The sequence below is a fragment of the Orcinus orca genome, chromosome 8 (assembly GCF_937001465.1).
Source record: "Orcinus orca chromosome 8, mOrcOrc1.1, whole genome shotgun sequence".
Classification (NCBI taxonomy): Eukaryota; Metazoa; Chordata; class Mammalia; order Artiodactyla; family Delphinidae; genus Orcinus; species Orcinus orca.
Genome location: NC_064566.1, coordinates 68,934,125 through 68,959,159, shown reverse-complemented (window position 1 = coordinate 68,959,159; position 25,035 = coordinate 68,934,125). Strand labels below are relative to the sequence as shown.

The 25,035-nt window shown below is 39.1% G+C and overlaps 1 protein-coding gene across 5 annotated transcripts in view; it reads left to right on the top strand.

Annotated features, from left to right (window-relative positions):
* Positions 1-6,425: 6,425 nt before the first annotated feature.
* Positions 6,426-25,035, top strand: part of SLC36A4 (solute carrier family 36 member 4) — a 50,329-nt gene continuing 31,719 nt past the window's right edge. Inside the window, exons 1-4 of one of the 5 annotated variants that reach the window (XM_004271888.3) lie at positions 6,426-6,557; positions 21,369-21,492; positions 22,648-22,738; positions 24,159-24,247. In XM_004271888.3, coding sequence (XP_004271936.1) covers positions 6,506-6,557; positions 21,369-21,492; positions 22,648-22,738; positions 24,159-24,247 — 356 coding nt within the window. In that variant the 5' untranslated portion in view covers positions 6,426-6,505. Of the gene's footprint in view, positions 6,558-21,368; positions 21,493-22,647; positions 22,739-24,158; positions 24,248-25,035 lie in introns of those variants that run through there. The other 4 variants (XM_033431924.2, XM_012533784.3, XM_049713650.1 and 1 more) reach the window with 4 other exon arrangements.

Below are 25,035 nucleotides of genomic sequence, written 5' to 3'. Positions count from 1 at the left end.
CCAAAATCAAGGCAACAGCTGCTTCACTAACTGCCACCTTCCTACCTGATGATTATTGGCCTGAATCAATAACCACCCCCAAGAAAGTTACTGAGGTGGTAACGAAAGCCATACAGGATTCCAAATTTTAAGAACTTTCTGGGATACGGATGTGATTTCCCATTGTCTGAATAAATGTTTCTGGAGACAGTGTAGTTGAAACTTGACAGTACTATTGGATTTTGAGCTAATCGTTTAACTTCTCTTACTCTCAGTTTCTTCATTTGTAAAATGGAGATAATACATGAAGTCTTCTTAGGGAAATAAATGAGATTATGTATGTGCAGTTATAAAGGTCTCACCAGGAAACAGCTGGCATACGCATACATACTCATACAAAGTGCTAATTGAGGAGAGTCGAGGAGAGGAACTATTTACAATGATATGGGCAGCTTTTCAAGAACATCAACAGGGGATGATGTGGTATCCGAGGGCAGGCAGTGGGGAGGAGGAACATTCCTGCCTCTATGCCTGGAAAGGCAATAAGAAGGAGTGTTTACCAGGACCCTGGAGAGGGCTGCCCGACAGAAGCTGTGACTTTCTTAGAGGGATGCAGCCAACCTGTAGGGACTTAGTAAGGAGGGTACCAGAAAAATGAATTCCTGACCTCCTTCACCTCTGTCCTAGGATCGACCTCCTTCCACTATCTCCAAACCTCAAAACCAATTGGAGGCCCATTGAAGCATTCTATACAGGACAGCCTTCTGGGGCCCAGAACAGGATGGAAAAAGTGGGAAAGAGGATCTGGGGGGGAAATGGAAGACAAGTGGAGAACGCTTTCAGGCACATAGTATTTTGTCTGGTGCCTAGGTGGTATGTAATTATAATTATTACAGCAAAGAAAAGAATACACAGACCAGGTTTCAAATTCTAGCTCTACCTTTGTGGGCGTGAGTGGCAAATAAGCTAAGAATTTTTCAGAAACGTTCAAAGCTTTATAAATGTAGACTTTCTGAACATTTTCAGAAATGTATTTCAGTGGTCTGCTTATTGTCAAGAGGATTTTCCCGATAATATTGTCTCGTATGCTCAGTGGTACATGTTTCAAGCACAATCTTAACTGTATTGCTTCAGCTTTCTGGGAAAAGACCCTAAGTGTGGTCGATCTGGGATTTAATGGTAATTCCACTGACACCCAGTTCATTTGGGTTCCCTTTGTCTTGAAGTGTCAAGCTTTTCTAGGGAGTCCTTCTTGGGTCCATTAATGAAACAAGTATTCAATTCAGAGTCTTCAATAAATGCCACGTTGTGTGGAGAATTTACCTTTTCCCAATCCAAATGACAAAAAGACATTATTGATGATGGTGATACAATTTTGCATATAAATAATCTAAAAGCAGGATGTAGCAGTAGTTGGGTAAATTGATATTTACTGTAGGACAGCAGTCTTTCTCAAGACGGGTCCCTCTCATTTTGACTATAAAATTTCAAAGGACTTTTGAGAAAATCTCCTCTCTTCAGTTGTTCCCAGTCATTCGAATGTAAATTCTGAAACTGCTGTCTCCCCAGTCACAGAGATAACTGACATTAAAAATGAAGTATTTGAAATCAAACAAGAACAGGAAAACGTAAATTTTAAAAAATAACAAACTTCACATATAGATGACTTTCTTGAACACCTGTCTTGACAAAAATTAGTGTTTGGCAGGGACCATGACTTTCCCTTTTTGTAAATTTAGTGTTTGTTTTTATCATGTACTCAAAGAATCAAACAAGACATAATGAAAAACCAGCTCTCCCTACAATTCCCTTTCTCAAGAGGCAACCACTTCAAACTCCTCTGGTAGTTTCATTTGGTATTTACCTCCGTATCTGTAAATAACACTCTTACAGTAATACTGATGTTTCAGCTTTAGATATTACCTATTTTCTCACAACTCTGAAAAGTGAGGATTTAGCTCTTTTACACAGCCTTCACAGAGAATATTTCTCCCCACCACACCCACATCTTCGAACAGAGTTGTAATACATTCTCTGTTAAAGTTATGTTTTGTGTTTTTATTATTATGACTTGACACATATTATTCCCTGCAAGGAAAATGGCACACTGTACTTATATTTCTTTTATCAATGGTTTGTGCTTGAAGGTATCCCTTCTTGGTACCTTCTGTTCTCCTGCCCCAATTTGGACTGCTTACTCTCTAGGACTGCTGCACAACTGGGACCCTGGCATTTGGCATTTTCTTGGGATTCACCTCTCCCGTGTTGGATCCCTGCTTTCCTGGATCCCATGTCTACTTCTTCCTAGGTTTACCCCTTAATTCTGATGGAGCATTCCTCCCATGCTTTCTAAGAGAAGGAACATAGGAAGTATATGTTTTGAGCTCTTATATATCTTAAAATGTGTTTATTTTATGCTTTCATCTGATTGATAGTTTGGCTAGGTATCAGGTTCTAAGTTGGATGTGTTTTACTTCGGAAGTTGTAATGCAGTGCTCCACTGTCCTCCAGCTTTTGTTGTTGCTACTGGGCAGTTAGATGCAACTGCAATTGAATGTGATCCCTTCCTTACCTTTTATTTATTCATTTTTTATCTCAAAAAGCTGTTAGGATCTCCCTATTCCTTTCAGTGTTCTAAAATTTTACAATTTAGGTATGTCTTGGCTTAAGTCTGTTTTCATCTGCTGTACTAGGCATTCAGTGTTGTACTGGGCAATCCTTCTAATTTGGAAACAAATACCCTTCAATTCTGAGAAATTCTGTTGTATTATTACTTTGATTTTTTCCTTCTCCTTGGACCCGCTAGACGAATCCTTAATTTTATTATTTTTTCTATTTTCCTTTCTTTTTGTCTTTTTGTTCTACTGTTTGTTCCATGAACATTCCTTTTTCCGTGGCATTCTATTCTTGTTTTATGGATGCACTATCTTTTAAAAATTTTTTATTTGAGAATATCAGGTTTTTTTAGTTATCTTGTACTACTTGCATTCTCTTTCCCCTAGGCACAGTTTTCAGTTAATTTTAATCTACTAACTCAGTCATAAAGAGTTAAATAAAACAAACTTATTGGTAATAAAAGTATGGTTATCAGCAACAATTACTCCAATAAAGAAACTCTTAAGAGGACCAGTGCTGGTCAGCATGTTTCCTAAATTCTTCAACAGAATACAGAAGTCATTAAAGTGGATATTAATTAGAAGATGGTGAGAAATTATCTCTATATACATTGAAAACATAAGAGGGTAAAACATATTTAAGATACATAATAAATAATATTTTACACAGAGGGAATCAAAATAGAGTAAATGCTGAGGATTTGGTCCGCTCAGCTTTTCTTTTTTGGAAACTGTTACCTTCTTCACACTGTCATCTGCAATAATTTCATCAGTACCTACCACATATATGACTTTGTTCACCCCTCACTTTACCAGTCTGGGGTGAGAACCTAATCTAAGTTGATCTCATCACAACTCTTTCCTGAGAAATTTAAAAACTGCAACTGAAAAAAAAGAAACTAGTGTCTTTCTGGACACCTGAACTGTAAACTATAGAAATTGCGACGGTTTAGGAACCATGTTTCCTGCCAGGTAAACCTTAGAAGCAGAGGACCTCTGCAGCAAAACACTGCACAGATATACAAGCAGGTGCACAGAGAAAAGCAATGGCAGGAGAAGGAGACAGAGTCTCAGAGGCATCAAAATCAGCTGTTCCTGACCCCAGTCAAATCTCTGTCCTGGGGATCTCAGTAAAAGTCCCCCTTTGTCTTAAGTTAGTTTAAGCTGGTCCCTCTCTCTAGTACAATAAAAAACTCCTAATTAATATGTTCAGTTTACTTGATGCTTTCTGTGAACTAGGCAATGGACTAATGTTCTAAATACTTTATCTCATTAAATCTTCACAACAAACTGTGAGGTTGGAAATATTATTTTACACATGAAGAAACTTTTGAGATCTAACTACTGTATAAAAGATGCTATCTAGATGTTCCACAGGTGTCTCAAATCAACATGTCTGAAACACAGCCGTTTCTCCATCTATGAAATGGTGAAGGCTATTTTCACAGCCTGAACTGCTTTTCTCCCTACATACATCTAACTCCTTCTAATCTTGAGGTGTCAGCTTAAATGTTCTCCGAGAAGACTGTCCTGCCTATTCAATCTGAAGTAGTTTCTCCAGTAGCACCCTATTACTATTTTCTTCACCAACACTGGGATTACATAGTTAATATTTTGTTTAGTTCTTTTCTTTTGCATCCTCCTATACTAGACTATGAACTCCAGTTCATACCAATATTCTCTGCCATTACAGACCCTGCATCTAGCATAGTCCCTGGCACAGGGGAGGTGCTCCATAAATGTGTTTGGATAAATTAAAGCTTTCTAAATATTTCCCTTCATGTATCCATGAGGCTATATTCAACAACTTTCAACACCTATTTACTGAACCACTGATACATGCAGGGCACTCTGCTAGGCCTTTTGAGACACAGACAAAGATACAGCTTCTCTCCTGCAGGCATTCACAGTATAGCATAAGACTCGGACAGGGAAATAATTATAATGCACAGGGAGAGATGTTACAACAGAGATATGAACAAAGTATGGTAGTTACAAAGGAGGAAGTAATTGACATATGATCCAGGAAGTTAAAGTGAGGAAAAGAAAGAAAGGAATCGCCAGGGTTCAAATAGTCAGATTCTTTATAATGCCTTTATTCTAATATAGCTTTTCCCTATACGCTCTTCCAATTTACAAGATCTGGAGCAGAAGTCACAGTAAATATCTCTCAAGTAGTGCAATATGAAACCATATAATTGGCTTGAATTTTACGGTCATCCCTATCACTTGGCTTATCTCCATATCAGTCTGTAAAAACACTGAGCCTGGCTGCCTGCCTCGGCCCAGGCCTCCATTACAGGTCAGACCTTTTTCCCTTCCACACTGCCAGATCTGCTTTTCCTGATGCTGAGATTAGAGGACAATGGCTTTTGATCCCTTTTAACACTCAAAGGATAATGTTGCTCTTTCAAGACACTGTCCCAAGTGTTCTCACTACAATGGGTGGTTTCTTGGACAGTTACCTATCCGATGCCTGTCTTCTCTCCCACTGATCTGTAACTAGGTACCCCACCCCAATACGGCTTATGGACTATTCCTCTAGTTATGATCCACCACGATAGAGTTCTTTTTTCTCTATCTCCCCTACATCTTTGTTATATGTCAGGAACATTTTACAGAAAACCTTTCTTTGGGGTTTGCAAGTGTATGTTTGTGAATGACTGGGGTTGATTTAAGGAAAACAAAGGGTTTTGGCAAACCACTAGTAAAACTCACAAAAGATGCAACAGGAGGAAAGGTACAGATATTACGTAACTGCGTACTTTTTAAATCTTAGCATTTTAAATATTTATCACTATCACCATGTAGTTATATCAGTGATCCTAGAAATCAGACACACAACCCCCATCAAAACAACAACAACAAACCAACTTTCCTCAGAAGACCCTACTGAAATAGAACGGACAAAAAGAAAAAGTCTTATGTCCTGGCTTTAAAGAACTATGAAATGAAAAAAAAAAAAAAAAGAGCAATTTCAAAATTAAAGCACTTTCATTCTATCCAAAAGCCTGCTTCAGATGTACCCACCTGAGGGGCCAGCTGCATATTGTAAGCCCCAGCTCTGGCTGCAGACAGAATTCCATCTTTGCCATTTACTACTTTATTATCCTTGGACAGGTTACTTAGCTCTGTGCGTTTAGTTCCCACATCTGTAAAATGGATATACACATTAGAATTATCGCACAGGCTTGTCATCTGAATTAAATAAGACAATGCATGTACAGTGCTTAAGAATATTTGACACTGCATCAGTATAATTACTCTTAACCTTAATTTCCTTTCAACACTGCGGCTAACGTCAAGTATCTGAAGGGCACTGAAAAATCCTTAAAGTGAAACTATATGACTAAATGAAACGCTACTTGAGGGCACCCTCTATCTCTAAATAGAGACATAGAGACGGAAAAACAAGTAGTCAAAACTCCAACATGGATGGGGCAAATTCCCTCCTACTTTGCATTCTTCAAGGTGCCTTGCAGAATGCTAAAGCCTTGCAAGTAGATGGCGTCCTGGAATTTGAGCTCGTGGTCATCTGTAAAGACACCCTCCCCACCCTCATCCCCACCAGGGAGCTATAGGCCTGGGTCTCCGCCAGCTCTAAGTTACTACCCCCAGTTATCTCCAAAACGTCCCTCCTCTCCCGTTACCCTGCCCTTCTGCAGCCGGACCTCCTCTCACTCGGGTCTTCTACCCCGAGCGCTGCTCACTGGCCGCAACCCAACGCCCCAGGAAGGCTCCTCGAGCCCCGGCGCCTCGGCCGGGCCGGGCCGCCCCACTGCGCATGCTCCCCGCCGAGCGGGTGCGGTGTGCTGGGACGGGCGCGGTTCCCGCTCAGCCGGGAAGGCCGTGGCCACTCTGCGGCAGGAGCGCGCGTCCCGGGGCGGCACCGTCCTGGAGACCCCCGAGAGATGGAAGCTGCGGCGCCGGCGGCGGCCGAGGCGGCTGGGCACGAAGAGCTCGGTGGGTGCTGGGCGCGGGCGGGGGCGCTGGCCGACGTGGCGCAGGGATGCGCGTCCGCGGGAAGCGCCGAGGCCCCGAGCCCGCGCTCGGCCTCGGCCGGGGGTCTGGGGGCGGTGCGGGCGTCCGCGCGGCCGCCCACCCTGCCCCACGCGTCAGGGTTCGCGTTTCCTGTCCCTAGACAGGGAGAAACGCGGAGTGGCTTTCCGGTCGTTGTTGGGGTTTCTTGGGGGTCAGGGTTCTTGGGGTTGTGGGTCTGGCGTAGGTTTGAACGTAAAACCATCAAAGCAGACCTCCCTGGGACATTTGGTTTGAGCCGAGGCTTAGGAGGTGACTGACCTCCGAGTCAGCACCTGCACAGGAACGAGTTGTCCGATATGAGAGCTGGGTCAGGCGAAAAGCTAGGCCCTATAGAGGGCGTCAAAATGTACGTGTGTGTATGTGTGCGCGCGCGCGCGAGCGCGCGCTGACGGTTGTCGTGCGCTGGTGTACGTTTCAAAGGCAATGCAGAGCCTTCGCAGACTCTGTTTTTTTCCAACGATGCTTTAAGGAAGTTGCCATGGTTTGGCCTTTCAGACACGGCAGCCCTGTTCAGAGTCCCTGGTGAATCCTTAATTTACCGTCTGCCACCCCAGGAGTGGCGAGTGGGACATGCTGACCAGACTGAGATACGACGTGTAGTTGGCTCACTTGGCAGAGTTTGTTTGCCTGCTTTCCTCTGGTGTCTTGTCTCCTTGGCGACAGGGAATGCGAAACTTTGTTTATGGTTTCCCGCTGTCAAAAGTAAAACAAAAATAGAGATCGAGGTAGTAATAATATTGTTCCTCCCAGTTAGATGCATTGTATTAGGAATATTTGTAATTCGCTGCTAAATGATTAAAAAAGAAGTTGAGCTTTAAAGAAATACTTTATTATAGTAACAGATTGCTGTCCTGTAATAATGTGCAGGGCACTTTGCAGTTGATTTCTTTCAAGTCACAGTAATGGTAGAAATAAACGTAACATGTTATTGAATGTTTGCTGTGTCGAGCAGTGTAAGTGCTTTACATATGTTTTGTTTCCTTTAATCCTCACAACAATGGGGAGGTAGGTGCAATTATTATCCCTGTTTTATAGATAGAATAATTTTAAGCTCATTAATGGCAGTACCCAGATAGGAATCCAGGTTTATCTGTTTTAAATTCGAGGTGGGAATTTACCAGAACTCCAACATGGATGGGGCAAATTCCCTCCTACTTTGCATTCTTCAAGGTGCCTTGCAGAATGCTAAAGGTGGGAAAATGTGCATTCTCATGCATTGCTGGTAAAAGCAGTATAATATACTTATCCTTAAAAATGCACACATCGTTTGACTCAGCATTTCTACTTCTAGAAATATTTCCCAAGGAAATAAGTCATGTAACATATCAATAGATGTTCATTACGTTATTTATAAATGTGAAAAGCTGGTGACTATCTAAATGTCCAATTAAAGGAAATTGTTTAGGTAAATTGTGATATAGCCATGTAGTCATATACTGAATAGCCCTTTAAAGTCATGTGGGAAGATGTTCGCCATATGTATTTTTACTAACTGAAAAAGTTTTCTAAATTATTTTAATTTTTTAAAGTTATGTCCCTTCATTAATTCAACACATATTTGTGGAGCTTCTCCTATGTGCTAGGCACTGCTTTAGACATTTGGGATACAACTGTGATACATTTGTGAAGAACACAGATCAAGATTCCTGCTCTCATGGAACTTATATTCTAGTAAGAGGAAGCAGACAATGAACAGTAAAGACAATTATCAGTTAATTTAAAGTACATTAGGCTAAAAGTGCTATGGAAAAAAGAGCAGAGTAAGGGAAATCCGGAGAGAGCGTGGGAGTTAGGCAGTTTATAGCATTTTATAAAGTAGTCAGAATGGGCCTTATTGAATAGGTGGGACTTGAGCAAAGGCTTGGAAGAGGTGAGGGAATTAGTCAAGTGGATATCTGAGGAAAGACTCTTCTAGGCAGAAAGAACAGCTGGAGTAAAGACAGAAGTAGTGAGGAGGGCAAGGAGGCTGAAGCAGAATGATCAAGCTGGTGATGAGGCCAGATTATGTAGGACAGCGGTCCCCAACCTTTTTGGCACCAGGGACTGGTTTCGTGGAAGACAGTTTTTCCACCCGGTGAGTGCGGGGGGTGGGGTGGGGGGATGGTTCAGGCAGTAACGGGAGCGATGGGGAGCGGCATATGAAGCTTTGCTTGCTCACCTGCCGCTCAACTCCTGCTGTGCGGCCTGGTTCCTAACAGGCCGTGGACCGGTACCGGTCCACAGCCTGGGGGTTGGAGGCCTCTGATGTAGGGTCTTGCAGTTCCATGTGAAGCCTTTGGCTTTTGCTCTGAGAGAATGGGGAGCCAGTGCAGGGTTTCAGCAGAGGAGAGACATGATCTGCCTTAAATTCTAAAAGGATCATACTGTGTGAAGAGTGCACTGTACGGGGCTAAAGTAGAAGCAGGGTATTTCAGCAATTCAGGAGACAGGTGTACATGTCCTTCACAGCAGTAGTGGTAGCAGCAGTGGGAGTGGAGAGAAATGGTTAGACTCTGGATATATATTTAAAGTAGAATGAGAATGATTTCCTAACAGATTAGATGAGGGGTGAGAGTGAGACAGAGACAAGGATAACTCCAGGGACCTGAGTGTCTAGAAGAATGAAATTGCCATCAGATGAGATGTTGTGGTTGTTGTACAATACGTCTACAGATTCTCTGTTGTTTCTCTCGTCAAGAGGAGGAACTTAATTTCCCTCCTTTTGAGTGTGGGCTGTATTTAGTAACTTGCTTCTATTGAATAGATTATGGTGGAAGTGATGATGTTTGACTTCAAAGCTAGGTCCTAAAAGGCATTGTGCCAGGCTCTCATTTTTGGATTAGTTACTTGGGGAGAGGCAGCTGCCATGTTGCAAGGATACTCAAGCAATTGTAAGGAAGGACCCACATTGCATAGAACTGAGGCATCCTGATGGCAGCGATAAGTTGTTATACAGTAATCCATAGCCACTTGAGATGGGTTAAGCCAGGAAGAGCAGGTTTGGTGGTGAAGATGAGGAGTTCAGTTTGGGGCATGCTGAGTTTGAAATGTCTATTAGATATGACAGTGTAGATGTCGAGTAGGCAGGTGGATTTATGTCTAGAGTTAGGGAGATGTCTCGGCTGGAGATATGAATTTGGAAGTCATCATCATGAAGATAATATTTAAAGCCATGGGACTGAATGAAAATATACTGGAGTGAGTGTATGTGTTTGTGTATACTCTAAAATGTTGCCAGCAGTAGTTTCTAGGTGATGAGGTCATTTTATTTTCAAAAATGTTGCTTATCTTTATATTTTCTGATTTTCTACAATGACCAAATATTTAATTTTAAAAAGAATTTTAAAAATGGGGTGTCTGTGTGAAAAGCACTGGTAGAGTTGTTAAGATACAGGTTTCCTTAAGGTCTGCACATTATTTCAAAGAGGATGGGGACCTCTGGAAGGTGAGCGAGTGAAGCGTCATCTCCCACTGCCCATCGCTTGAATTACCGCCTGAACCATCGCTGCACCCTCCCCCTCCCAGTCAGTGGAAAAATTGTCTTCCATGAAACCGGTCCCTGGTGCCAAAAAGGTTGGGGACCACAGCTGTAGTGAATTTAGCAGTTTCCTGATAGTTGCACATTTAGGTTGTTTCCAAATTTTCAGTATAGTGGTTTGTTTTTGTTTTTGTTTTGTTTTGCAGTACGCGGGCCTCTCACTGTTGTGGCCTCTCCCGTTGCGGAGCACAGGCTCCGGACGTGCAGGCCCAGCGGCCATGGCTCACGGGCCCAGCCGCTCCGCGGCATGTGGGATCTTCCCGGACCGGGGCACGAACCTGTGTCCCCTGCATCGCAGGGGGACTCTCAACCACTGCGCCACCAGGGAAGCCCCAGTATAGTGTTTTGATTAAGATCTTTGTGCAGAAATCCTTTTCTCCATATACTGGATTTGCAGAAGTGGAATTACTCGGTGAAAAGGATAAACATTTTAAAGGTTTCAATACATATTGCTAAATGAATGTGATTTTTCTCTATTCTGACAACAGGTGGAAATTTAGGTTGATTTTAGGTTAGAAAATTCAGGTTGAAACAATTGCCTGGGCAACATAAGAGAGCATAAAAAGCACTGCCTAAGAATGTTCCAATTGTATGCACCATTAATGTATACATATGGTGTATAATGTATGGTTTATAATATTGAATGAAGCTAGTACTTCTTATTCATTTATATTTTTCTATTTGTAAATAGAAATAATTTTGTCTAGGTAGTTTGATATCCATTGATTAATAATTTATTTTATAAGGCATTGTTAATTCTTTTTTTTAACTGAAATATAGTTGCTGTACAGTATTAAATAAGTTACAGGTGTACAATATAGTGATTCACAATTTTTAAAGATTATATTCCACTTATAGTTACTATAATATATTGGCTATATTCCCCACATTGTACAATATATCCTTGTAGCTTATTTTATACCTAATAGTTTGTACCTCTTCACTCCCTACTTCTTTATTGCCCCTCCTTCCTTCCATCTCCCCACTGGTAGCCACTAGTTTGTCCTCCATATCCGTGGGTCTGCTTCTTTTTTGTTATATTCACCAGTTTGTTGTATTTTTTAGATTCCACATATAAGTGATATCATACAGTATTTACATTTCTCTGTCTGACTTATTTCATTTAGCATAATGCCTTCCAAGTCCATCCATGTTGTTGCAAATAGCAAAATTTCATTCTTGTTTATGGCTGAGCAGTATTCCATTGTGCAATCTACAAATTCAGTGTGATCGCTTTCAAAATACCAATGACGTTTTTCACAGAACTAGAACGATTACATTTAAAATTTGTGTGGAAACACAAAAGACCCCAAATAGCCAAAACAGTCTGGATAAAAAAGAACAAAACTGGAGGAATCACAGTTCCCGACTTCAGATTATACCACAAAGCTACAGTAATTAAAACGGTATGGTACTGGCACTAAAGCAGATACAGATCAATGGAACAGAAAGAGAGCCCAGAAATAAATCCACACACTTATGGACAATTAATCTGTGACAAAGGAGGCAAGAATATACAATGGAGAAAAGATAGTCTCTTCAATAAGTGGTGCTGGGAAAACTGGATAGCTGCGTGTAAAAGAATGAAATCAGAACATTCTCTAACACCATATAAAGCATTGTTAATTCTTAACTATAGTAATCACAAGCATTTTTCAGAGCTGTCCAATTCAATATTTGGCCAAAGGCAAGACATTGGCAAGTAATAGACTTTATGTGTAATGTAAGTTGGATTTTGTAATTTTTAATTACTTTGCATGAGTATTCCTGTTTTATTTCATATGTTCTTACCTCTATTAAAGCTTATCCAATGTTAGGTTTTTAAGTATTTGTCTCCTTCACTAGTCTCAATTTCCTTCTGTCTGGCATAACATATTTTGTCTGTATGCATACTCAGTATTATAGCACCGTTTGTAGCGCATAAGTGCTCAGAAATATTAATTATTAGTAGTAAATGAATTAAATTCATGTCAGATTTATATTTTAAAATCCTGTAAAGCAAAATTTTTTTCTAATATTTCATTATGTAGGAAGGGGAAGAAAACTAATATTTATTGATTACTTATTATGTGCCAAGGACGAGGCTCTATGCTTCATATATATTATCCCATTTCACTGTCACAAAACCCCCGTGAGGTAGAAATTACTACTCTCATTTTCTACATGAAAAGATAGGCCCAGAGGAATCCTGGGTAAAATATAAATCAGATCATGCCACGCCTCTGCACAAAACTTTACTTTTGTCCAGCATGGTAGCCTTTAGCCATATGTGTATCTGATCTGAAATATGGTTTGTCTGAATTAAAATATGCTGTAATTGTAAAATACACTCTGGATTTCTAAGACTTAGTATGAAAAATAGAATGTAAAATATCTTGTTAATAATTTTTATATTGATTACATTATCATTGAAATGATAATATTTTGGATATATTGGGTTAAATAAAATGTTATTAAAATTAATTTTACTTGTTGCTTTTTTGCCTTTTGCTTTTTGATAATGGCCACCCTACCATGTATGAAGTGACATTTCATTGTGATTTTGATTTGCATTTCATGATGATTAGTGATACTGAGCATCTTTTCTGTTGGCCATTTGTATGTCTTCTTTGGAGAAATGTCTGTTCAAATCTTTAGCCAATTTATTAATCAGGTTATTAGGTTCTCTTTTTATTTGTTTTTGTTTTTCTTGCTCTTTAGTTGAAGGAGTTCCTTATGTACTTTGGAAATTAACCCCTTATCAGATATATGGTTTGCAAATACATTCTCCCATTCCTTAGATTGACTCTTCACTCTGTTGATTGTTTCCTTTGCTGTGCAGAAGCTTTTTAGTTTGATGTAGTCCCACTTACCTATTTTTGCTTTAGTTAACTGTACTTTTGGTGAATTATTCGTGAAATCATTGCCAAAACCAATATCTAAACCTTTCCTCCTGTGTTTTCTTGTAGAAGTTTTACAGTTTCAAGTTTACATGTAAGTTTTTAATCCATTTTGAGTTGATTTTTGTGTATGGTATAAGATAAAAGTCCAATTTCATTCTTTTGTATGTGGATACCCAGTATTCTGAGCACCATTTGTTGAAAACACTGTCTTTTCCACATTGTGTATTCTTGGCACCCTTGTTGAAGATCAATTGCATAGACTGATTTCTGGGCTCTCTATTCTGTTCTGTTGGTCTGTATGTCTGTCATTATGCCAATATCATAATGCTTTAATTACAGAAGACCTTAAATATCCCAAAGAATTTTGAAAAAGAACAAAGCTGATCACACTTCCTGATTTCAAAATATATTACAAAGCTAAAGAATCTTTCAGTATCTTAAAGCATAACTTTACTCTTGTGAAAAACTGTTGTGCTGAGTTCCAAATAGCACTGGGATAATGGCAGCTGCCTAAATCCTAATCTCTTCACATATCCTCCCCCAAAACCTGTTAATTCAACAAGGAGCACAAGTAAACACATTCATGAAATTCTTCTTATAGCATTAATAGGAGACCAAGGATACCACAAACTTCAAATAATCCGTAAATAGAAAAATAAACAAAATTTCAAACAGAGCTCCTGTCACTGCTGCAAATATGGAGAATGGAGGAGGAGTCTTTAGAATCTCTGTGGAAAAGAGGAGGGGGAGCAGGAGGCTTGGAAGAAGCACAGTGAAAATCTCCCTTAGAAAGAGAAAATCTAAACTAAAGTGTTAAAAGTCTAAACAGAGGTCAGGTCGGGGAGTTGGTAATTCACAGGGAAGGAACACAGGGTATTCCTGTATTCCAGGAATACAGGGAAGGAATTTGAACATTAGCAGGAATAGAGGAGGCAGCCTTAGCAAAACATTGCCTCTGGAGGAGAAGGAGATAAAAAAGCAGTGGAAATGCCCCTCAGATCCCTGGAAGTAAAGAGAAGAAGGAAAGTAACAGGGGGGAAATTGAAGATTCTGCAGAAATGGAAAAGAACCAGAAGACATGCCAGTTACTCCCTATGACCCCTGATAACTCAACATCATCCATTAAATAAACTGAACTTCACTGTGCTAACAGAAGGAAATACTGTCAAACTAGTATCCCTGTCAATAAAATGCCTAGCAATAGGAGAAATCATAAATAAAGAATAAATTACAAGGTGCCTAAGGGAAATATTGAAATGAAATTTTAAGTCATTGAATTTCAAAGAAGAATTTAAATGAGGTAAAGAAAGACAGTAAAAGGGTTCTAGAGAAAGTAGTTGAAATGGAAGACAGACAACAAAGATCCAGCATGTAATTGGAATCTCTAAAAAGAAAAACAAAATATTTGAACCAAACAAATGCTTAAAGATATAATCCAAGAACATTTTCCAGAAATAAAGAAAACCTAAATCTGTATATCAAACAGACCTACTTTGTACCCTTTTGACTCAGACTGCTCAACCCTAAGACATATAATAAAACCATTAGACTTTTAAAACAAGGGAAGATTCCTCAGGACCTCAAGCGAAAAGAACAAATTATGTAATGGCTGAGAAAATTAGTCTGACATAAGACTTCTCAAGACTAGCATACAAGGTAAAGTAAGAGTAGAGCAGCATTTTCCAAGAAACTCAAGGGTAGAAAGTATGAGCCAAGGATGTTCTGTCTAGCTGGCCTTCATATCAAGGCTATAGAATATAGTTTAAAACATACAAAAATTCAGGGAATACTGAGCTCATGAGTCCTTCCTGAGCAATCTACTAGAGCAGTGGTTCTCAGAGTGTAGTCCCCAGACCAGCAACATCAGAGTCCCCTGGGACCTTGTTAAAAATGTATATTCTCAGGTACACCTCAGACCTGCTAAAATCAGAAGCTTTGGCATGGAGTATATCAATTTGTGTTTAAGCAAGCCCTGCAGGTGGTTCTGATGCACATTCTACAGGAGAATGAACTTCTTCCAGCAAAGGGATGATTGAGGAAACTTTGGCAGAGGACTGATCACAAGCATTTAACACATTGATTGTAGATTTAAGTCTAAGACATGAGTGGCGACATGATTGAACAACAGTATGTAAAGCATTTTGTAAATTGCCAAAGTAGATAGAAAGAATACAACTGAAAGATGAGAGAATAAGAGACACAGAAAGGCAAAAGTAGAATTAGACCATTAATTGTTGTATAGGTGGAAGTCAGAGGACACCATTTAAAACTGATAAACAAGATAGTAAAAGAATAAGAATGGGCTTCCCTGGTGGCGCAGTGGTTGAGAGTCCGCCTGCCGATGTAGGGGACACGGGTTCGTGCCCCGGTCCGGGAAGATCCCACATGCCACGGAGCGGCTGGGCCCGTGAGCCATGGCCGCTGAGCCTCCGCGTCCGGAGCCTGTGCTCTGCAACGGGAGAGGCCACAACAGTGAGAGGCCTGCATACCGCAAAAAAAAAGAAAAAAAAAAAAGAATAAGCGGAGACTTCCGGGAAGATGGCGGAAGAGTAAGACGCGGAGATCACCTTCCTCCCCACAGATACACCAGAAATACATCTACGCGTGGAACAACTCCTACGGAGCACCTACTGAACGCTGGCAGAAGACCTCAGACCTCCCAAAAGGCAAGGAACCCCCCACGTACCTGGTTAGGGCAAAAGAAAAAACTACACAGAGACAAAAGGATAGGGACGGGTCCTGCACCAGAGGGAGAGAGCTGTGAAGGAGGAAAAGTGTCCACACACTAGGAAGCCCCTTCGCGGGTGGAGACTTCGGGAGGCGGAGTGGGGGAGCTTGGGAGCCGCGGAGGAGAGCACAGCAACAGGGGTGCGGAGGGCAAAGCGGACAGATTCCAGCGCAGAGGATCGGGCCGACCGGAACTCACCAGCCGAGAGGCGTTTCTGCTCGCCCGCCAGGGCGGGCGGGACTGGGAGCTGAGGCTCCGGCTTTTGTCGGAGCGCCGGGAGAGGACTGAGGTTGGCGGCGTGAACACAGCCTGCAGGGCGTTAGTGCACCGCGGCTAGCCGGGAGAGAGTCCGGGGAAAAGTCTGGACCTGCCGAAGAGGCAGGAGACTTTTACGTCCCTCTTTGTTTCCTGGTGCACGAGGAGAGGGGATTAAGAACGCTGCTTGAGAGAGCTCCAGGGACGGGCGCGAGCCGCGGCTAAAAGTGCGGAGCCCAGAGACAGACATGAGATGCTAAGGCCGCTGCTGCCGCCACCAGGAGGCCTGTGTGCGAACACAGGTCACTAGCCACACGCCCTTCCGGGGAGCCTGTGCAGCCCGCCACTGCCAGGGTCCCGGGATCCAGGGACAACTCGCCCGGGAGATCGCGCGGCGCGCCTCAGGCTGCAACGTCACGCCGGCCTCTGCCGCTGCAGGCCCGCCCCACACTCCGTGACCCTCCCTACCCCCCGGCCTGAGTGAGCCAGAGCCTCCGAATCAGCGGCTCCTTTAACCCCGTCCTGTCTGAGCAAAGAACAGACGCCCTCCGGCAACCTACACGCACAGGCGGGGCCAAATCCAAAGCTGAGCCCCTGGGAGCTGTGAGAACAAAGAAGAGAAAGGGAAATCTCTCCCAGCAGCCTCAGAAGCAGCGGATTAAAGCTCCACAATCAACTTGATATACCCTGCATCTGTGGAATACCTGAATAGTCAACGAATCATCCCAAATTAAGGAGCCCTGTGGATGAAAGGCTCTTGGTGCTGCAGCCAGGAGTCAGTGCTGTGCCTCTGAGGTGGGAGAGCCAACTTCAGGACACTGGTCCACAAGAGGCCTCCCAGCTGCACATAATATCAAACAGCAAAAATCTCCGAGAGATCTCCATCTCAACGCCAGCACCCAGCTTCACTCAACGACCAGCAAGCTACAGTGCTGGACATCCTATGCCAAACAACTAGCAAGACAGGAACACAACCCCACCCATTAGCAGAGAGGCTGCCCAAAATCATAATAAGTCCACAGACACCCCAAAACACACCACCAGACGTGGACCTGCCCACCAGAAAGACAAGATCCAGCCTCATCCACCAGAACACAGGCACTAGTACCCTCCACCAGGAAGCCGACACAACCCACTGAACCAACCTTAGCCACTGGGGACAGACACAAAAAACAACAGGAACTACGAACCTTCAGCCTGCAAAAAAGGAGACCACAAACACAGTAAGATAAGCAAAATGAAAAGACAGAAAAACACACAGCAGATGAAGGAGCAAGATAAAAACCCACCAGACCTAACAAATGAAGAGGAAATAGGCAGTCTACCGGAAAAAGAATTCAGAATAATGATAGTAAGGTTGATCCGAAATCTTGGAGATAGAATGGACAATAGAATGGACAAAATGCAAGAATCAGTTAACAAGGACCTAGAAGAACTAAAGATGAAACAAGCAACGATGAACAACACAATAAATGAAATTAAAAGTACTCTAGATGGGATCAATAGCAGAATAACTGAGGCAGAAGAACGGATAAGTGACCTGGAAGATAAAATAGTGGAAATAACTACTGCAGAGCAGAATAAAGAAAAAAGAATGAAAAGAACTGAGGACAGTCTCAGAGACCTCTGGGACAACATTAAACGCACCAACATTCGAATTATAGGGGTTCCAGAAGAAGAAGAGAAAAAGAAAGGGACTGAGAAAATATTTGAAGAGATTATAGTTGAAAACTTCCCTAATATGGGAAAGGAAATAGTTAATCAAGTCCAGGAAGCACAGAGAGTCCCATACAGGATAAATCCAAGGAGAAATACGCCAAGACACATATTAATCAAACTGTCAAAAATTAAATACAAAGAAAACATATTAAAAGCAGCAAGGGAAAAACAACAAATAACACACAAGGGAATCCCCATAAGGTTAACAGCTGATCTTTCAGCAGAAACTCTGCAAGCCAGAAGGGAGTGGCAGGACATATTCAAAGTGTTGAAGGAGAAAAACCTGCAACCAAGATTACTCTACCCAGCAAGGATCTCATTCAGATTTGATGGAGAAATTAAAACCTTTACAGACAAGCAAAAGCTGAGAGAGTTCAGCACCACCAAACCAGCTCTACAACAACTGCTAAAGGAACTTCTCTAGGCAAGAAACACAAAAGAAGGAAAAGACCTACAATAACAAACCCCAAACAATTAAGAAAATGGGAATGGGAACACACATATCGAAAATTACCTTAAATGTAAATGGACTAAATGCTCCCACCAAAAGACACAGATTGGCTGAATGGATACAAAAACAAGACCCATATATTTGCTGTCTACAAGAGACCCACTTCAGACCTAGAGACACATACAGACTGAAAGTAAGGGGATGGAAAAAGGTATTTCATGCAAATGGAAACCAAAAGAAAGCTGGAGTAGCAATTCTCATATAAGTTATATATATATATATATATATATATGTAGTTTGCTTGAGTGCAGTGTTTTTTGTTTTCTGTACTGAATTCATTAGCATGGGTCGGTATAAAATTTAGCATAGGTCAATATGTAATTTGTAAACTAATAAGGTCTTAAAAGTGAGGAATTAAGTCTTTTAAATTTAATTATTTATTGTAAAGAGCAGAATAGCATACATAAACAGGTGCCTAAGGAAAACTTGTATTCTAATATGGAACTCTCATGAACACCTTTTTTTTTTTCTTCTAACGGTATGATAGTAGGCCATTTGATTATTTTTATGGCTTTAACTTTACAACAATGAAATATTCGTAAATTTTAAAAAGTATTTTTCTTTATTTGATGCGGGTGGGATACTGGAGAAATGAAAGGTCAAACATCTATTGAGGAATCCATACTTGTCTATATATTGTGTACTTTTATTTCAAGAACTGATTTAAAATTCCTAAAAGGATGCTATAATAAGTTATTATGCCATTTTACAGACTGAATTAAGTGAATTTCAGGGAGGTATGAAACTTGCCTAAGGCTATCCAGCTACCAAGCGGTAGAAGTGAGAATTAAATCCAGGTATACATATTAAAAAAAAAAAAAAAAAAAAAAAAAAAAAAAAAAAAAGAAGGCGAGGGCAGCACCAGGGTATGGGGTTGTTAGTTTTATAGGGGTGAGTAATTTCATACACTGATGAGTGGGAGGAGTATTCCAGCTATTTTGGGGAAGGGGTGGGGATTTCTAGGAATTGAGCCACCGCCCACTTTTTGACCTTTATGGTCATCCTTGGAACTGTCCTGGCACCTGTGGGTGTGTCGCTTAGCTTGCTGATGTGTTACAATGAGTGTATACTGAGGCTCAAGGTCTAGTGGAAGTAGACTCGTCCGCCATCTTGGACCTATTTTGTTCTAATCAGTTTATGTTGTGTCCTTGGGCTATGTAATTCTTTTAAAGGTTGTGCCCTGCCCCCTTTCCTCCTGTTTCATATTGAATATATAATATTTACCAGAGTATGTTTTAATAATTAATACATGATATATTGTATAATTAATTTATATATCATATATATAATGATATCTATAGGTATTTGTTCTAATAAGTCATTAAAAATAAATGAATATTCAAAAAAAAAAAAAATAAGCGAAAAAGAGGATTAAGGGCACCATAAAAGATAAAATGGCAAAGGTAGCTAGTAGAATAGCTCAACTAAATGCAATACATGATCCAAAAAATAATTACTAAGAGAACCTTATTAGTACAGTTGATGAAACTGGAAAATAGAATGTAGATTAAGTAAAAGTATTGATCAATATTAAACTACTTGAACTTGATTACTGTGAATATTCAGGAAAATATTCTTGTTCATAGGGAATACATGCTAGTGATAGGGTAAAATGGCATGATATATGTAATGTACTCTCAAATAGTTAATAACAAGTGATAAACATTTGAGAGAAAAAGAAAACATGGCAAAATGTTAAAATTTATTGAGCCTGTAAAGGGTACATGGGAGGGTTTTTTGTACTATTCATGCAAATTTAATGTAAGTTTGAAATTATTACAAAATAAGTTTTAAAAAGTTATGTCAATCAGTCATTTCCAACTAAATCATTTAGGTTACCCCAATTCCCTGTTACGTAGGTTTATTGTATGTATTTGAATGGAACAAACTTTCACTTCTTTAAAATATCCTATACTTCAGACCTTACTAATGCATATCAGTCATCTCAATAAATTTGAATTTAGTGAATTTTACGAGAACAAGACGGACAGTGATGACTAGTGTTATCTTTCTCCTCAGAAGGAGCAAAATCATGCTAAAAATTGCTAGATATAAGAATAGATTGTGGTACTAAAATTTTAAGATTGGAATGGCTTTATAATTTTCTTAAAGCATTTAAAATTATGCTTGCCAGCAATTCCACTCCTGGGTATATGTACAAAAAAACACAAAACACTAATTTGAAAAGCTACATGCACCCCAATGTGCACAACAGCATTATTTACAATAGCCAAGATATGGAAGCAACCTAAGTGTTTATGAACAGATGGGTGGATAAAGAAGATGTGGTATGTATGCACAATGGGATACTACTCAGCCATAAAAAAGAATGAAATTTTGCCATATGCAACAACACGTTGGGACTTGGAAGGTATTATGTCAGACAGACAAATACTGTATGATATCACTTATGTGGAATCTAAAAAATACAACAAACTAGTGAGTATAACAAAAAAGCAGACTCATGGGTATGGAGAACAAACTAGTGGATGCCAGTGGGGAGAAGGAAGCGGGGAGGGGCAATATAGGGGTAGGGGATTATGAGGTACAAATTATTAGATATAAAATAAGCTACAAGGATATATTGTACAACATGGGGAATATAACCAATATTTTATAACTATAAATGGAGTATACCCTTTAAAAATTGTGAACCACTATACATACACCTGTAACATATAATATTATACAACTCTACTTCAGTTAAAAAGTTTTTTTTAATTTTTAAGAATAAAAATAAATAAAAATATGATTACCATTTATGTACTCAGTATGATTTGAATCTAACAAGAGATGGAAGTTCATTTTATTATTTCTTCACATTTTTCACCCCGTAATTCTATCATCATTTACTATAAACCTCAGGTAGACAAAACAGAAAACATTTTGCATTGAATACTTATGCTTTTCACTTTGCACTGCTTAGTCCAAACCAAATATCCAGCAAATGAGTCTAGTTGTTTCTTTCTAAATACGGTAGAACTCAAAAGTATTAATGTGAATTAACTTAGGGTGGAAATAGTAAAGATGCGTACAAATGGCATGTCCTATTAAAACTGTTATTTATACCAGCTTTAAGCCAAGTTTTAAAATGGTAGTGAAGCACTTTTTCTTTTTAAAGATATGGATATAATGAGACCCTTAATAAATGAGCAAAACTTTGATGGGACATCAGATGAAGAACATGAGCAAGAGCTCCTGCCTGTTCAGAAGCGTTACCAGCTTGATGGTCAAGAGGGTATTTCGTAAGTGTTAAGGTTAAATGTCATTTTCTCTTTTCACTCAGTGTATATTTTGTAATCATCTGCTATGGACCAGGCACTTAAGTAGATACTACAGAAGACACAAAGATGAATAAGATACGGTTCTCACCCTCAAGGCGTTTATAGTCTATTTGGGAAGGAAGAAATACATCTAAATTACAGAGCCGTGTGTAGGAATTACTAAAATGATGATATGTATCAAATGCTATGGATCTTGAAAGAAGGGAGATCAGATTGAGAGGAAGAGAAATTTTAAGAGAAGGGGCTTCTGAAATGGTTAGGAGTTAGACCGTGGGAAGTAGGTAGTAAACACTTCTTTATGTTGAGTGAACAAAGTCATGGTCCCAGGGAAGCAGTGGAACATTTTTTAAACTTTTTTTGTTATTTTGTCATCATGAATAGATTTGAATAAGGTATTATTCTAATAGTGATTTAACAGTTAAGCAAAGTAACATTTTAATTGATCAAAAAAGAATAAAGTAAAAAAATTTTTAGGCAAGCATTTTTGTTTCATAAGTTAAAAATTTGTGCTATTCTTCCTAGTTTAATTTGTTTTTTCTTGGTCAAGAGACCTCCTTCAAATGCCTCTTGGAAACTTTTCTTAGGTGAAATCCCTTGGGATTTCATGTTGTCTGAAAGTTAATTAGTATTTATCTTACCTGATGATACACATAGTTTTAGAAATTGTATGTTTTTTCTTTTAATTAACTTCCTCTGAGGTTGATAATCATAGATCAGCTATGTTTAATATCATGATTACATAGATAGTGCAACAAATTGCTGTTTTACCAGCTTAGCTGTATATAGTCTTCAACATTGTTCTGAATATCATAGCAGCAAAGAATCTTATGAGAAAATTACCTTTTCTTTATTACTTTAATAAATACAAAAATACTTTCACTTAAATAACTCATTTAATCTCCATAGTAACCCTCTGTATTCCACTTTTAAGTAGCAAAGATAGGACTTGAACCAAATATAACTTTTGGCTCATTCAGCTTCTGGTTGAATGGAAATGTTAATTTGATTCCTTGCCTAGATTAATTTTTAGTTCCCTTCTAATGCTAAAACCATGGTCATGTGATTTTAATAGCTTTTGTTCTAAAATGTTTAAATCTTACAACTTTTACTTTTCAGATTTGTACAAACTCTTATGCATCTTCTTAAGGGAAATATTGGAACTGGTCTTTTAGGACTTCCACTGGCAATAAAAAATGCAGGCATAGTGGTAAGACTCATCTTTGTAATCTCTAGTTAAAATACGGTTATCAGTCTTAATTTACAGCAAAAATTACAAGTTAACATCTGACCTAGTCAAATATAACCTGGTCAGGTGACAACTAGATAATCATTTAGCTGTTGCTGATAAAATTATGTGAACTGTGATAATAATATCTAAAAATGAGAGTTAATTACTCTTTTCATTTCTACTTAATTACTTATTTATAATATTTGACAGAAAGATCCTAAATCACTATTTGATTTTTCCGGGTATGGTTATATCTTATTATTCTTTTGGATTTTCAGGAATTTAAGTAATATGTTCATATCAACAAACATTTATAGAGTATTTGTATTGGTGAAATTTTATAGTTTTTTAGATTCCAAATAAAATATGTAGTTTTCAGACTTAAAGAATAATAGTTAAGAAAAGGAATAATAATATCATTTTTTGTTGTTTGTTTTTGTTTTTTTGCGGTACGTGGGCCTCTCACTGCTGTGGCCTCTCCCATTGCGGAGCACAGGCTCCGGACGTGCAGGCTCAGCGGCCATGGCTTATGGGCCCAGCCGCCCCGCGGCATGTGAGATCTTCTCGGACCGGGGCACGAACCCGTGTCCCCTGCATCGGCAGGCGGACTCTCAACCACTGCGCCACCAGGGAAGCCCCTAGGAATAACAATATCTTTTGAAAACAAATATTCAAAGTTTTGTTAGAACCAATTATTGTAATTATAGAGAATCCTGATAGGGGAGAATTCACTTATGAAGTAGTGAAATTATATTTAACTTTTTTTAACTGACCAGTTTTCTTAACAACAGTTGTAACTATCATCTTTCTCTGCATCGGACTTTGTCCACCCTGATTTAGAGAAACAACATTTTGTCTGTCTCTCAATAATCAGGCATCATTTTAATTTTAGTAAATAAGTACTTGAAAATTTTTATGTACCACTTTTTCAAATAATTATTTTCTAGGCACAGTTTCTCACACGTAATTCTCAACAAGCAATCTATGGAAGAAGTAGATTGCCCACAATGCCAGATGATACAGTGCTTTTTAATCATTTAGATAATGATTCATAGTTGCATATACTTATAATGGTGAGACACTGATAGTCACAGATTTGCCATCCGATGTTAAGTATGATGTTGTATTCTATTCTACTTTGTTGCATACCTATACTCTACATTCATAGCTTTGGATAGCCAAGTCGATAAAATGGAATCATATGTGGTTGTCTTAAATATTACTAAATTCTTTCTGTATCAGGTTCACTAATTTCCCTTATGCAAATGACTCTTTAATCATTTTGTCTAACAAATATTTACTCACTGCAAATTAGTAGTCTGTTGTCTCATTGTTTATAAGGTAACTTGATTTTTATTAAACTGAAATATTTAAATATTATAAAATGTTTCCCTCACAGCTTGGACCAATCAGCCTTGTGTTTATAGGAATTATTTCTGTTCACTGTATGCACATTTTGGTACGTTGCAGTCACTTTCTATGTCAGAGGTAAATGTGGATTTGTCAAGTCTATTTAATTTATTTTAAATCTATATATTTATTTAAAGTATCAGATAGTCTTATATTTCTACTGTGCTTTGCGACTAGAAGTTGTATTTCCTATAATCTGTAACATAGACAAGTCTAGGATAATGAATATGGGAAAACGTAGGATTTCATATGATTGCAATCTAGTCAGAATATATATACTTCTTTTAAAAGAAGTGAAATAGAATGGTTTCTTTTATTTAGTGTAAGTGAAAAAACTCAGGGAAGTTATATGGGGAAAGTGGAGACAGCAGGGCTACTTTTAGTTAAAGAATAATGGTCTTTAATTTGTTAGTAATTTCATTTTGGGTGTAATGCCTTTGCTGCTCTTTGCTGATATGTGGGTTGGTAGATAGTCAATGAAACAATATTTTGTTTTCTTTATTTTTGCATCATAAAATGATTCTATTGGATAGTGAACCAACTTTTTAAAAAAACGAGTATTGTCTATTCTGATAAACTAACATTCTAATCTTAACTCTTTTTTGTTGTTGCTAAATGTTCTTAAAACTTCGGGCACGTCATTTATGATCTTTAAATGACAATATATACTTAAAAAAATAGGAGAGACAACATGGCTATTTTGATGATTAAATAGGGTAGTTTGTGTAACAATATATTATAAAGCCCTGTACAGATGTATTAAATAATGCCGTTCTAAGAATGGAATAATTTAAGCTTGAACAGTGCAGTTGATGTTTTTAGATAATTGAAACATTTAAATCAGTGAAACACAAATACTACGTTAT